The sequence below is a fragment of the Brassica napus genome, chromosome C6, assembly GCF_020379485.1.
Source record: "Brassica napus cultivar Da-Ae chromosome C6, Da-Ae, whole genome shotgun sequence".
In the NCBI taxonomy this organism is placed as follows: Eukaryota; Viridiplantae; Streptophyta; class Magnoliopsida; order Brassicales; family Brassicaceae; genus Brassica; species Brassica napus.
In genome coordinates this window covers 33,188,069-33,203,214 of record NC_063449.1, presented here as the reverse complement: position 1 = coordinate 33,203,214, position 15,146 = coordinate 33,188,069, and the positions used below count along the sequence as shown (strand labels likewise).

At 34.2% G+C, this 15,146-nt stretch overlaps 2 protein-coding genes and 1 long non-coding RNA gene across 5 annotated transcripts; all 3 read left to right on the top strand.

Moving 5' to 3' along the window:
- Positions 1–1,303: 1,303 nt before the first annotated feature.
- On the top strand, positions 1,304–3,272 carry LOC106433340. 3 transcript variants are annotated; one of them, XR_007324968.1, is made up of 7 exons: positions 1,304–1,683; positions 1,905–1,987; positions 2,260–2,338; positions 2,452–2,565; positions 2,650–2,721; positions 2,803–2,888; positions 2,998–3,272. It is a non-coding gene; the product is annotated as an uncharacterized LOC106433340 (long non-coding RNA). The 3 variants fall into 3 exon arrangements; XR_007324967.1 differs by having other exon boundaries at positions 1,305–1,683; positions 1,905–2,338; XR_007324966.1 differs by lacking the exon at positions 1,304–1,683 and having other exon boundaries at positions 1,729–2,338.
- A 5,130-nt stretch (positions 3,273–8,402) lies between these two features.
- On the top strand, positions 8,403–8,969 carry LOC106433341 (uncharacterized mitochondrial protein AtMg00810-like). Its single transcript, XM_013874185.1, has one exon. The coding sequence runs from the start codon at positions 8,403–8,405 to the stop codon at positions 8,967–8,969; it is 567 nt and encodes a 188-aa protein (XP_013729639.1).
- Positions 8,970–11,293: 2,324 nt separating this feature from the next.
- On the top strand, positions 11,294–13,229 carry LOC106433336 (rac-like GTP-binding protein ARAC5). The gene is made up of 7 exons (XM_013874181.3): positions 11,294–11,977; positions 12,117–12,204; positions 12,283–12,392; positions 12,467–12,530; positions 12,617–12,681; positions 12,767–12,832; positions 12,916–13,229. The coding sequence occupies exons 1-7, from the start codon at positions 11,879–11,881 to the stop codon at positions 13,009–13,011; spliced, it is 588 nt and encodes a 195-aa protein (XP_013729635.1). The 5' UTR covers positions 11,294–11,878; the 3' UTR covers positions 13,012–13,229.
- Positions 13,230–15,146: the final 1,917 nt, after the last annotated feature.

Here is a 15,146-nt window from a genome sequence, read left to right as displayed (position 1 = left end):
TATTCAAAGTAAATTTTGAAACTAAAATATTTATTTATTCAATATGGTTTATAGTTTAATTTAGAATGATATATATACATATATATTTTAAACCTTAATGATTAATTAAATTAGACTTTTACTTATATGATTTTGTAATCATTTGTATTTGGTCATAACAAAAAATTTAAACCATGGATCGAAAAATTTGAATGTGAGACTTTTAACAGTTTTAGTAATTTATAGTCATTTTTTAAAATTCAAAATATAAAATATACAGAAAAATCTAAATTTTTATAATATGGTTATTGTGTTTTTAAAAAAAATTATTTTAATAGTTTTAAATTAAACAAATTTGATAGAAGATACATTTTTTTATCAGATCTTTATTATTCAAAATCATTAATTGTCATATATACTTTACCCACATTAGGAAATTCCGTAATCTTTATTTAAGGAAATAATAAATGACATTAATAATGAATTTATGGTTAGTGTAATAAAAAGCTTATTATATAATTAGATGGACCAACCTATTTCTCTAATAATTCTAAGAATCATCCTAGTGATGACATGTGGCTACAAAAAGAAGTTGTAATGTTTCACAAATAATATATAGGGGATATATTTTTAATGTTAATGTCTATTTTATTTTTTATTTTTTTTAAAAGATGCTTTTTACTCATATGTTTTTTTTATCATGTGTATTTTTAATAGTAAAAACTTTAAATTACTGATAACAAAATTTTTATTGTGGGATTAATAATTTTAGTAATTGATAATTTAAAAAACTTTATCAATGTTAGTTCAAAACTTTTATCAAAAAAAATTATTCAAAGTAAATTTTGAAACTTAAATATTTATTTATTCAATATGGTTTATAGTTTAATTTAGAATGATATATATACATATATATTTTAAATCTTAATGATTAATTAAATTAGACTTTTACTTATATGATTTTGTAATCATTTGTATTTTGTCATAACAAAAATTTTAACCATGGATCGCAAAATTTGAATGTGAGACTTTTAACAGTTTTAGTAATTTATATTCATTTTTTAAAATTCAAAATATAAAATATACAGAAAAATGTAAATTTTTATAATATGGTTATTGTGTTTTTTAAAAAAATATTTTTATAGTTTTAAATTAAACAAATTTTATAGAAGATACATTTTTTTTATGAGATCTTTATTATTCAAAATCATTAATTGTCATATATATTTTACCCACATTAGGCAATTCCGTAATCTTTATTTAAGAAAATAATAAATGACATTAATAATGAATTTATAGTTAGTTTAATAAAAAGCTTATTATATAATTAGATGGACCAACATATTTCTCTAATAATTCTAAGAATCATCCTAGTGATGACATGTGGTTACAAAAATAAGTTGTAATGTTTCACAAATAATATATAGGGGATAGGTTTTCTTTCTCTCCTAAAGCCATCCACGTCGGATGACAGCGCAACAATTCGGTCTTCCTTCAGCCGACACATGTCCCGTTAAATGAAACGCAGCGTGTTATGGCATCCGTCGGGCTTCGCTTGGGCTTTGTCTCGCGTTTTGTTTTAGCGGCCCAACGACCAGCGACGCGACCACAGGAGAGAAAGAAACCCTAACCCGTCCTGATTCACGCCTTCGTGTTCTTCGTTTCTCTTCGATCGGCGGACGGGGCGATCCAGTTTCTGTAACGGTATGCGTTGATTTTTCGTCTTAAATCCTCTTAATTCGTAAGCCCACTATGAAACCTTCGATTGCGCTGTTCGTCGGCGAAATCGTGTATAAATATGTTACAATCTCTCCTCTGCGAATCGCGATATCAACATCTATCTTCTACACATCTCACTCATTTTCATATCTTTCTGATCATCTCTCTTAATGGCTGACTCAAAGGCTTTTTTTTTCGATTTGAAGTCTGGTAGGTGTTCATCGGTTGTGGATGCGATGCTGCTGCGGTACTGGGAGGCTAGAAATGTCAAGGGTGGTGGGGAGCTTATGTGGGTCACATGCTAATGTTGGATATTAAATTGAGTGGTTTTCGTTTCTCAGTCTTCACTATTTTGATTGTTCCGAGTTATTATACCGATCGTATCGATTTCCAGTCAATTAGCATTGGTTCTGTATTTTTTCTCCCCTTTAATTAGATGGGCTGTTATTTAGCATTGAGATCGATTTCCAGTCAATTAGAATCGATTCTGTATTTTTTTTTTCCTATTCTATGAATATATATATATATATATATATATAGATCTCAGTGGTGAAACCTCAGCCAGGAGATAGGATACTGAACGCATGTGCTGCTCCTGGAGGGAAGACCCTTTTCATGGCATCTTGCTAGAAACGCCAAGGTATTCTTACATAGGCTCACTGTTCTAATATTCATCTGTTTTGAGAATGATTTCATTCCCATCCTCAAACTGGCAACCTCACGTTGATTATATGTATGATATATGCTATGCAGGCTGATGCTATGTACGTGAATGAAGGACGGCTAAGAATTCTTGGGGAGACAGCTAAATCACACCAAGTTGCTGGACTTATCACAACCATTCATTCCGATCTACGTGTCTTCGCTGTGAGTTAATACTGTTTGAGTAAGTGAGCTTTACAAGTGTGTAAGCTACTCACATTGCTTGCTTCAAACTCAAATGTCGTTTAGGAGACAAAAGAGGTACAATATGATAAATTGTTGCTTGATGCCCCGTGTTCTGGAATCGGTGTCCTCTCTAAGGTTAACATGAGCAATTTTTTATCATACTGTTTTTTCTTAGTTGAATAGCTTAACATGTTCCTTCTCTCTCTCTGTTTGCAGAGAGCGGACTTGCACTGGAACTGTAAACTGGAGGGCATGGAAGAACTTAAGAATCTATAGGATGAGCTTCTTGATTCTGCCTCCAAGTATGCACACACCCTGTAGATAGATTTTAATTCTTTAGGAAAAACTAATACGGGACCTAACTAATACTTCTCTTTGTGTCTTAAATTAAAATCTCAAAAATTGGTAAAGCCGGGTGGGTTCTTGATATACAGTACTTGCTCGATAGACCCTGAAGAAAATCAAGGAAGAGTCGAAGCGTTTCTCCTAAGACATCCTGTAAGAATCTTTATAGTCCCTTTGCTTTAGTTTCAAATGTCGATATTTATAAGTTATCTCTCTGCTTGCTTTCATATGAGTTCTCGGTAGATCCAGTAGACAGATTAGTACCATCAAGTTTTGTAACGTCGCAAGGCGTCTTTTTATCCAACCCAGTGAAACACTCCTTGGATGGAGCGTTTGCAGTCCGTCTGGTTCGAGCTTTATGATGTAAAAGTCAAGCTTATTTTCTCTGATCATCTTGATAACAGAGAGATAGGGTTCCATTTGTGTATCTGATGAGACCAAACACTACAAGAAAACAGCGACATACCGAGGGAAAAAAATCGTCGGTATGTCGTCGGAATAACGTTATTCCGATGACATACCGACGAAACAAGTCCTCGGAAATTCATTTTTCCTCGGAAATCCCTCGGAAATTTCCGACGGAATTCCGAGGAAACGAATTTCCGAGGAAACTCCGAGGACCACCAGTTCGTCGGAAAGCTCCTCGGAATATACCGAGGGAGAACTTCCTCGGGATATCTCGATGGACTTTCCGATGGTCCAATCCTCGGAAGTTCCGACGAAATGTTCCTCGGAATTTTCATCGGGAATTTCCGAGGAAAGGAGCCCTCGGAAAATTCCGAGGAATGAGTCCCTCGGTATATTCCGAGGAAAAGTTCCTCGGAAATTTCCGAGGGTTCATTTCCTCGGAATTTCAAAAAAAAATTAATTTTTTTTAAAAAATAAAATTTTTGAAATTTAAATTCGAAAATATAAAATTAAAATTAAAATTTAAAAAATATTAGATAATATTCAAAGTTGTACAAATAAAAATAAAACATTCCGAGTTTTTGAAAAAAAAAACTACGGGTCTTGCACATTCGGGAACACCTCGTTCGGGTACATCCTCTGCATCATCTCCATCATTTGCTGGTTCAGCCTCCTCTGTGCCTCATAGCCAGCCTATTGAGCCGCCATCTGGGTCTCCAACAAAGATATGTGATCATCCTTGTCCTTCAACTGAGTCGTAAGTACTTCTGGATCAACAAAGGGCGGTGGTGCAGAAGAAGGAGGAACCGACCGGGTGCGACGACCCAAACCGACCAAACGTCCCTTCTTCTTTGGAACCGACTGAAATAGAAAAATAGCCAAATTTAAATCAAGAAATAAATGAATTGAACTTTAAAAAAAAAGAACTTACGGATTCAACGATTTCGTTGATTCGAAACCGGGACAAGTTGGTCGAAGCCGTCGAATCGTCATGCTCGGTTTGAAGCTGAGACACTTCGTCTTGCACCTGAGTTTGGACGAGGGTGACCACTTCCCTCACAAGACCGTCATCAATCTGGGCGGTCTTCTTGTTGTAAAAAACATAAATTAAAGAAACATTATAAATTAGAAGAAATGCACAAAAAATAAAATTTCAAAACTTAAATAATTGAAGAAAAAACGGCTGAACTTACCATGAGATCCCTCAGAGAGGCAATAGATTGAGCACCCAAGTTATGCTTGAAGACGCTCTTCCCTTTACGGTCGCTCCTGCGATTGGTGGAGATGGTGGAAGAAGTTTCTTTCGTCTCTTCCTTATCCCAATGCGCACACAACTCCGTCCAGACTGTGTTGTTTATCGACTTTGGGACCTTTTAATAAAAAGAAAAAAAGAAAATAGTTTAATAAATTAAAAAATAGTTTAATAAATTAAAAAATTGTTTAATAAATTAAAAACAACCTTGTTGATTTCCTACTTTTTCTTCCACTCGTGGATCTGCTTCCCATAGTTGTCCATAACTTTATGGACGAAGTGGTGATAGATAAAGATCGTCTCATCGGAATTCCAGTTGAATTCTTGTTGAAAAAAAAACACAATTAGTAGAAAATTTATATTAAAGATTAAAAATATAAGTAAAAAATTAGAATACTTATCGCAAACTGACGAAACCACAAATGCTGCTTTTCGGTAGGAAAGTGAGTGAAAGTCGGATGTCCCTTGTCGAGGGCCGAGTACATCATACGGTTGATCCATGCGCTGATCCCGTTCCCGGATTGGTTGAACCTAATAAAAAGAACAAACGCTTAATAATGAATCAAATTTTAATGAAAAAAAAAATATGTTTAATTACCATGTTTGACCCCGTCCATGTAGATACGGAGTGAGATAGGGAAGATGGTCACGACCGGGCTGTCGAACCAACTCCGCAACACTCATCACTCCCGGAGGACCCGGAGGAGCAGGAGCGGGTGCAGCAGCGGAAGCGAGAGGAACAGGAGCGGGTGCAGCAGAAGAAGATGTATGGTAGGAGCTGTGGGGCGAAGGGGAATCCTGAAAATGGCTGGAATCCCGAGACTGGTTCCCCGTACCACCACGACCACGACGCTGTCGAGGCCGGGTCTGATCATCATGAGACCTGTAAATTAAAAAAAAAATATTTAATAAATATATAATTTTTTTTTTTTTTTTAAATCCCAAAATCACAAAAAAAGTTTTATAGATATTAAAAATATTTAATAAATATATAAAAATATTTCTAATAAAAAAAATAGTTTTAATAAATAAAAAAATAGGTTAATAATTACAAAAAATAGTTTTAATAATATTAAAAATATTTAATAAATATAGAAATTTATATTTATATATATATATATATTTATTTTATTTTTTTATTCTAAATAATAATTTTTAATCACAAAAAAAGTTTTATAGATATTAAAAATGTTTTGTAAAATCCAAAAAATTGAATTTATATACAAAAATCGTTTTGTAAAATACAAAAATCGAATTTATACAAAAAAATCGAATTTATATACAAAAAATCGATTTTATAAGTACAAAAATAATAAAAAATTTATAAAAAAATTCTAAATCAATTCAACAAAACAAATTATTCAACCAAATCACAATTCTAAACATATTATACAACCAAATCACATTCCTAACCAATCACCCTAACAAAAATCTATCAAATCTACACAAAAACCTAACAAATAGAACCTAAGAGAGTGGGATAGGGTCATTACATGATTTGTGTAGGTTTAGAGAGGATTCGCCGGAGAGGAAGAAGAGAGAGAAGGGGGAAATCGCCGGAGAGGAGGGAGAGGAGCCGGAGAGGAAGAAGAGAGAAATGGGGAAGAAGAAGTGTTTCGTCGTTATAAAACCTAGGGTCCGACGGATAGTTTCCGTCGGAATTTCCTCGGTTTTTCAATTTCAATTTTCGCGAAATATTTCGCGGCTGGTTTGCACGGTTAAATGAAAATATTCCGAGGAAATTCCGACGGACACTTAAATATCCGTCGGAATTTCCTCGGATATTTCATTAATTCGAGGAAAAAGAATATCCTATGCATGTATTTCTGTTGGTTTATATTGTTCCTCGTAATTTCCTCGGAATATTCTAAGGAAATTCCGACAGACACTTAAATATCCGTCGGAATTTCCTCGGATATTTCATTAATTCGAGGAAAAAGAATATCTTATGCATGTATTTCTGTTGGTTTATATTGTTCCTCGGAATTTCCTCGGAATATTCCGAGGAAATTCCGAGGAACACATGTTTGGGGTTTCAAAACATCAAATTTTTTTGCCCTATATCATTTCTTATACAAATGCAATGCATACCATTGAAGAATCTTTGTATAGATGATCATAAACTATGAAATAACAAAATTTCAAAACGAATTGTAAGTATTCCCTTTACCGTTCATTAAAGTGTATAAGTGTTTCTCTTATGTTGTGGGGATTTCGTTCATACAATCGGAAAAGTGTTTATTATAGGGTAAGGAACAAAGTTTTGACTTCATAATCAGTCTAAGACACTTAATAAGGGTTATATAAGTGTTATTCAAACCGCAAAACGTTGTTTTCGGTTTAAAAACCCTACTTCCTCGGAATTTCCTCGGCCGTTCTTCACCATCGGTCTCCTTACGAAGTCCTTTACAATGCCAAACCTAGCTACTCTCAGATACGAGTCTTTGGCTGTCTTTGTTTTGTCCACCATAGAGCTCGTGACAAGGATAAGTTTGGTAAGAGAAGTAGGCGATGTTTATTTGTTGGCTATCCGTATGCTCAGAAAGGCTGGAGAGTTTATGATCTTGATAAACACGAGTTCTTCATATCGCGTGACGTCGAGTTTCATGAATCTGAGTTCCCATTCTCCTCTCCACGTTCAGTAACTAGCTCACCCACTCTTCCGTCTCCTATGCCTACAGTTGCTGATGATTGGGATACTGCTCACGAACCGACGTTTGTTGACAGGGAGAGTTTGTCTGCAAGTAACGAGCTTGCTGTCGTTGAAAGTGATGGTGGTAACTCACCCACCTCACCATCAAGTGCATTGCCTGATAATGAGTTACTACCGATGCCTGAAACAGAGTCTTCTCTTGGTTCTGCTGTCCCTATGGATCTGGCATCCTCAGTCTTACCGTCCTCTACACAACCTGCACCCGAGTCCACAACTGGTAGGGGACAACGCTTACGTCAACCTTCAGTCAAACTCAAAGATTATGTGATGTACAACGCCACTAGTCTTGAAGACCCCTCTCTCGCTCTTCACTACTCTGCATCGTCGTCTTCTGAAATTGTCCAAGGTAAAACACTATATCCCTTAACCAATTTTATCACTGATGAGAATTTTTCAGCTTCGCATAAGGCCTTTCTTGCGGCTATTACTGCTGGAGTTGAACCACGGTACTACTCCCAAGCTGCTAAAGATGACATATGGCGGGGTGCAATGAAACACGAAGTTATTGCACATGAAGAGAGTGGTACATGGGACATTGAATCACTTCCTCCAGACAAGAAGGCGATTGGCTGCCATTGGATATTTAAGTATAAATACAATGCTGATGGTACTATCGAACGTCCGAAAGCCAGATTAGTTGCAGATGGAAATAAACAGGTTGAGGGAGATGACTTTGCGGAAACATTTGCCCCTGTTGTTAAGATGGGTACTATTCGTGCTCTGCTTGGTCTTGTTGCTGTAAAAGGTTGGGAAGTCCACCAAATGGACGTCCACAATGCGTTTTTACACGGTGATCTTCAAGAAGAAGTTTACATGAAGTTACCGCCTGGCTTCACACATCCTGATCCTACTAAAGTATGTCGCCTGCGTAAATCATTATATGGTCTTCGCCAAGCTCCTCGCTGCTGGTTTGAGAAGCTGACAACGGCACTTACTGAATACGGTTTTGAGCCATCTTATTCAGATTACTCTTTGTTTTGTTACAGCAAAGACTCCAAGGAGCTTCGTGTTCTTATTTATGTCGATGATCTAGTTCTCGCCAGTAATGATCTTGCACTTCTCACTAAATTTAAATAGTATTTGGGTCAGTGCTTTAAGATGAAGGACTTGGGTAAACTTAAATATTTTCTTGGCATTGAGGTGGCTCAGTCAGATGAAGGGATTTTTCTTTCGCAGCGAAAGTATGTTCTGGACATCATTGCAGACACTGGGATGTTAGGCTGCAAGCCCGTTTCCATTCCGTTAGAACAATATCATCAACTAGCCACTGATAATGGTCCAGTTATGACTGATCCAAAGAAATATCGACGCCTTGTTGGTCGTTTGGTGTATTTGTCGATCACTCGTCCAGAGCTCTGTTATACTATTCATCTTCTCTCCCAGTTCATGCAGAAACCTCGTGAAGCACACTGGAATGCAGCGCTTCGTGTGGTTCGTTTTCTTAAAGGATGTCCTGGACAAGGCATTTTACTCCGAGCTAATAGTGATCTTCAGCGCTCTGTTTATGTTGATGCCGACTGGAGTACATGTCCAGAGAGTCGTCGATCTCTTAGCGCTTACATAGTACTTCTTGGAGGGTCTCCAATTAATTGGAAAACTAAGAAACAAGACACAGTTTCCATGTCTTCCGCTGAAGCTGAGTACCGGGCAATGGCTGATGTCTGATTTGGGACTCGAGGCTGCCAAGCCTATCAAGTTCCACTGTGACAGTAAAGCTGCAATTCACATCGCTTCAAACTCGGTGTTTCATGAACGTACAAAACATCTTGAGCGAGATTGTCATAGTGTCCGTGATGCAGTCAAAGCAGGTCTCATTTCTATGATTCATGTTCGGACAAAAGACCAACTCGCAGACATTCTAACTAAAGCTCTTGGTCGTCCGCAGTTTGAAGCTTTATCGTCCAAGTTGGGTATTCAGGATCTTCATTCTCCAACTTGAGGGGGAGTATTAGGAAAGGGAATCCTATTGATAAGGATTACCTTTGTGTTTACATTTATCTAGTTAGGAAATATGTTAATATTCCTTTTCTGTTAAGGTTTCGACCTTATACAAGTTGTATATATATTCGACTATGGTCATCAGATTAATTCAAGTCGTCTTTACACAATATCATCACAACTTTACAATATGTAGTCATTAGCTGTAAGTGCGCCTCTTCTCTTCCGACCTTGTGGCTACCTTTGGACTAGCCCTCGTTCTTTATGTTATGCAAGAGCAACTCTATTGAAGGTTTCTAGTCTGGGGGTTTTAAAAGTATATTATAAGTGTACGTAATTGTGGGGTTCTCAGATACTTTGGGTGACGTTTTCTGTAAAGCTTAGAACCCCGCAATTACATACACTTATATAATATATACATACAATAAATGTACTTTTATATACTCTAAGCTAGAAACTATCAATGGAGTTGCTCTAATACTCTTCATTATGAATCTATATGATCATGGAATTCCAGTGAGCCTTCAGTTTATTGTTCTTTTTCTTCGTAGCTCCCAATTGTGCTGGTTTTTGTGCCTGTCTTATGGCACGAAGCCACGGACTTCGTTTGTTAAAATCTTTTTTGGCAATCTTTTATTCAAGAAAAATATTGATGTCACTTGATTAAGTTGGCTCATGAAAAAATATATTTTATTACTGTTTTTCCAAATCAGTGGCTTTAATCACAAGCACTAATTAAAATTCATATTTGTACATGATAAAGTTCTCAACAAAATCCTGAATTCTGAAATTGATTTCATATAAGAATTAGAACGAATGTAAAAAGGTGTTGTTGGTGAAGAGTAGGTAGACGCGTAGAGCTAACTCTAACCCCTTCTTTAGTTTCATTTGATTGCTTATTAGCTCATATCTTCCCATTATATATATAGTTTTTTTCCATTATATAGTTGGAAAAATGATTCATCCATCTACGTATGAAAAAAATGCAATAATGCGACCGTATGATTTGGATAAACAATTATGGGGACAGTTCCTGATGTGTGTATGATCGTTGGTACTTTTAAAACTCTTAAATTATAATGACAAAAGAACTCTTGACAAAATAAAACTCTACTATAAAATATCAAAGAGATTTGATACAAAAGGAATGAAATGGTGCCGTAACACTAAGTGGCACGTTCTCGATGAGAGTTGTTGTTCCAATCCAATGATTAAATAACTTCAATCTGCCGTCCCCATAGTTTGGCCGCTTATGCTTTATCTTTTGTTGTTAAAGATAACCTTAATTTACTGTGCTTTTGTATTTATAATAGAGTTCATTTAGATTATGTATGGTCAAGTTAGAGAATTAAGTAACCCATATTTTAAACAAGAAAACTAGTGAATTAGAACATCTTCATTGATGATACATCAATTATTAAGAAAAGGAAGAGAAATTTCTCAAATAAAAATTCTAAACAAACTTGAGAAACTTTCGAAAACACTTAACTCTGTATCAGTTATTTATAAATTTTTCTAATTTTCTTATTTATACAATTTTATAATTTTTAATTAAACCATATAACTGAATTTTATTAAATTATTATTGTATATCAAAAAAACTTACTTTAGTTTCTTATGATGTTTTGAAGTTGTTGTTTTGGTGGTAGTTGGCCATCTTAAAAGAATAATAATTTCAAGTTGTAAATAGGTCTCTCTCTAGGAGCATTTCCAACAGCCCCTTATCTCTTTATTTTTTGAAGGTTTGTGCACTTTAACAGTTCTTCATCCCTTTAAATTTGGAAGTGTACTATTCATTCCCTTAAAACACCATTTACTTTTTGCTTTTGTCCCTACAATTATATATGTTTGACAATGACATGAATAACCTTTTATATATCATATTTTAGTACTTATTGTTATATATTTTTTAAATTATTTTATTAAAATTATTTTATTAACATTTTTTGTATTATTTATAGTTATATTTGATTAAATGTTATTATATTCTTTCAAAAATATTTTATTTTAATATGCTTTAAATAGTATGTTTTATTGATTTTTGAACATTTAGTGATTATATTTAATTATTAATAATTTAAAGACTAAAGTGTAAATTGTTAATTTTCTTAAAAAGAAATTTGAGGGTGATTGTTGGAGAACTACCCTTTCATCTCTTTATTTTAAGGATGAACCCTATTAAAAATGAGGGGTTTGTTGGAGATGCTCCGAACTAAATTGAAAAATAAAACTCATTAACAAATAATTTGTCATTCAAATTTGAAATAAAGTGCAAACTTATTTTTTCTTTTTTTTAAGTGGGGGAGGTGAGTGTAAATGGTAGGGTGTGGTTAGGTGTACCATTAGCTGGCATTGTCTGTAAAAGGCTCATCTCAAAATCAACGGTTCAAAAACAGAGGAACAAAAATAAAGAATATATTTTCCCATTCTTCTGCCATTACTCTCTCTCTCTCTCTCTCTCGTCGAACATCTCTTCATTGCTATTTTGAATTTAGCGGATTGCTCAAGCTTTCGAGTTCGAATCTTAAAGGGTTTTCTAGAGTTAGCAAAAAGACCATTTCTTGATTCTTGTGAATGGATTTGAGCAAGTAGAAGAGGAAAAAAACGAGACTCCTTTTCTGAAATTTGCGGCGGAGATGAGCGCTTCGAGGTTCATAAAGTGTGTCACCGTCGGCGATGGTGCCGTCGGAAAAACCTGTATGCTGATCTCTTACACGAGCAACACTTTCCCTACGGTACACTTTCATTGCTTAAAGTCTCTTCCTTTGTCTTCTTTTTGCTCTCAATAGCGTTCTTGAAGCTTCTTTGAGAATGGTGGTTTAGGTTATACATTTAGGGTGAACTCTTATGACTTGTTGTTATTGACTTTATCAGGACTATGTACCAACAGTTTTCGACAACTTCAGTGCTAATGTGGTTGTTGATGGGAACACTGTGAATCTTGGCTTGTGGGATACAGCTGGTAAGAATCATGATTTTGAAACCCATCAAAATCTTGGTTTCTTGTTTTGTTACTAAGGTCTTGTTTGGTTTGTGGCAGGTCAAGAAGACTATAACAGGTTAAGACCATTGAGTTACCGTGGTGCAGATGTCTTCATTCTTGCTTTCTCTCTTATTAGCAAAGCTAGCTACGAGAACATAGCCAAGAAGGTTTGGCTCTTTTGTTGCTTCTAACTTTCATTATTGGTTTAGTTACATTGACTTATTTTTTTATGGTATCTCAGTGGATTCCTGAGCTCAGGCATTATGCTCCAGGTGTTCCTATTATCCTCGTTGGAACAAAACTCGGTATTGACACTGTTCTTGTGTCCTGATGATAAGAAAGATACAATAGTTCAAAAGTTTCTTACTTTATAATTTGAAATTTTTTGCAGATCTTCGAGATGACAAGCAGTTCTTCATAGACCACCCTGGTGCAGTGCCGATTAGTACCAACCAGGTTAGGTTACCTCCACAATTCAATATTCTTTCAAACGGAAGTCTTTTGCTTAATGGGATGTTTGTGTTTCATTGTTTGACTGCAGGGTGAGGAACTAAAGAAACTGATAGGGTCTCCGGCTTACATTGAATGCAGTTCAAAGACGCAGCAGGTACACACACAAGACCCGCATAATTCTATCTTACATGTCTTTTGTTGAGGTTTGTGTATAAGAGAAGTGTTGGGGTTTTGCAGAACGTGAAGGCAGTCTTTGACGCAGCCATAAAAGTAGTGCTTCAGCCACCAAAGCAAAAGAAGAAGAAAAAGAAGAATGGTTGTGTTTTCTTGTGATCATCTTTACCAAAAAAAAAACAAGAAGAAAATTTAGGTAACATTGTCTGGGTGAATCTAGAGAGTGAAGTGTAGCCAAGGATGAGTTCTTCTGGGTGTGTTGTTGTACTTTTGCTATGTAATGTAGACTAATCTCGTAATACATTTTCTTTTCCTTTTTTGCTGCTGAAATCCTGTGAACAGTCGAATTTAATTAATTTTATCATCGTTGATCTTCTCTTGGCTTATTGTCATGAGCTTTGGTATTGGTATGTAATATAGATTCAGGCAAAATAAAGATAAGTAAACAAGAACGTACGGGGGGCTTTTATACAGGATGGGCACGAATGGAATGTTTGGTTTTTGTTTTTTTTTTTATATATTCGTGATTTGATATGCTTCGTCTGAATAATTAGTTATCTGATCCATCACGTAGTTACTCGAATATTCGATGTTTAGATATCTAAATTTTTTTATATTTTTAACCTGATAATCCGATTCGATTTTGATCCATATAAATAAACTAATAAAAAATATGAAAATAAATATATATAGATTAAAAAAATATAAATAATATTTTATTACAAAATAAAATCTATTTACTTTTAAAAATTTAATAACTAGAATAATAACTTTAATAAATAACAAATAATGTAAAATTTACATAATATATAATAATTATGTAATTCTATAAATATATATATATATATATATATGCATATAACGAATCAAATAAGATATTGGTTCCTAAAAATATTAGTATGTGTGATGGTTCCTAAAAATATTAGTTTGTGTGATTTGTTTCATCTCTTACTAATATTGTATTTTACTATTTGCTTTGATTTGTAGAGTTACAGATATCCATTTTTTTTGTTTAAGTCGAAAAAGATAACAAATCAAATCAAATCAAAATTTACATATATATTGTCTAGCTTTAATTTTACATACAGTAGAAACAATTAAATTGAATTGACATAGAATCAAATTATCCTTAGGCACTGTACATATATATATAGCAATTAGATGGATTACTCATAACCTAGACTATAACTTATTAATTTAGTTTTATATGCTATTTTTATATTTATATTAGATATTTTAGTTTTAGATTTAGTTATATAATTATTTTGATAAATTATAAAGATTAGATAGATTTGCAATAAGATTATTATTTAAACGCATTTAAATTGAGTATTGTTAATTTAATCGGTTTGAACCAATGTTTTAAAAACCGGACCGAATACCGACTTGGTGTACTCACGGGTTGATTGGTCGGACCGGTTCTACCGGTTGAACCAGAGTTTTTATTTATTATATATATATATATATATATATATATATATGAGAAATTCTCTAGGATAGACCTACTATCTGAAAATAATATCATAAATAGAAAATTAATAATTGAATCTCAAATACATAATGCACTAAATGAAAACATGAAAAAAATTTGAAAAAAAATCTGTAGGAGAATGATAAAATATCTGAAACTTATTTAGTGATATCATCTTGAGATCAGTTTCAAAAAAGAAAAAAAAAAAGATATCAAGACAATGACACTTTGTCTTTGTTACCTTCTAAAACAAAAATAAATAAAAAATGTATGAGTTAAATAAAGACATCATGGCCAAAGAAATATATAGTTTAAAAGAAGGTGCATCTACCCCGTCCAACTTTAAGATTTCAGAAATTTAATCTTTTCAATCTTTTGGGTTTTCTTGGATAAGTTCATTCTCAAGTTCATCATAATGTAGTTCAGCTTCTCCACTTTCTTCTACTACCCAAAAATCAGTTTTATCAATGGAACTATTAAGTTATTATCTTAGTTTCTTGATATAAAATTCTATTTGAAACGAGCGACAAAAAGTAAAATTTCATCAAATTTGTGTATTTTGTAAAACCAGGTTTTAGTTTTAATGTTCAACCTAGTCACTGGTTCTTCCGGTTTTGAGTCAGGTTTTCCGGTTTTGAGCAATCTCGAAGTTTGGACTAAACCGGACTCGTCTTGCCCAACGAGTTATGGTCGGACCGGTCAGACCGGCCGGTCCCTTATGGATTTTAAAACCTTGGTTTGCACTGATTTGAATGACATAAATCAGATTTTTATTTAAAAAAAGTTAACTATGATCAATTTGCGAAGGCTGCGCTGTCTATAT

Coding starts and splice junctions, on each gene's coding strand:
- LOC106433341 (XM_013874185.1), top strand. CDS start 8,403: ATGAAGGACTTGGGTAAACTTAAATATTTTCTTGGCATTGAGGTGGCT.
- LOC106433336 (XM_013874181.3), top strand. CDS start 11,879: ATGAGCGCTTCGAGGTTCATAAAGTGTGTCACCGTCGGCGATGGTGCC. Junction 12,393..12,466: donor ACGAGAACATAGCCAAGAAG/GTTTGGCTCTTT, acceptor ATGGTATCTCAG/TGGATTCCTGAGCTCAGGCA. Junction 12,833..12,915: donor GCAGTTCAAAGACGCAGCAG/GTACACACACAA, acceptor GGGGTTTTGCAG/AACGTGAAGGCAGTCTTTGA.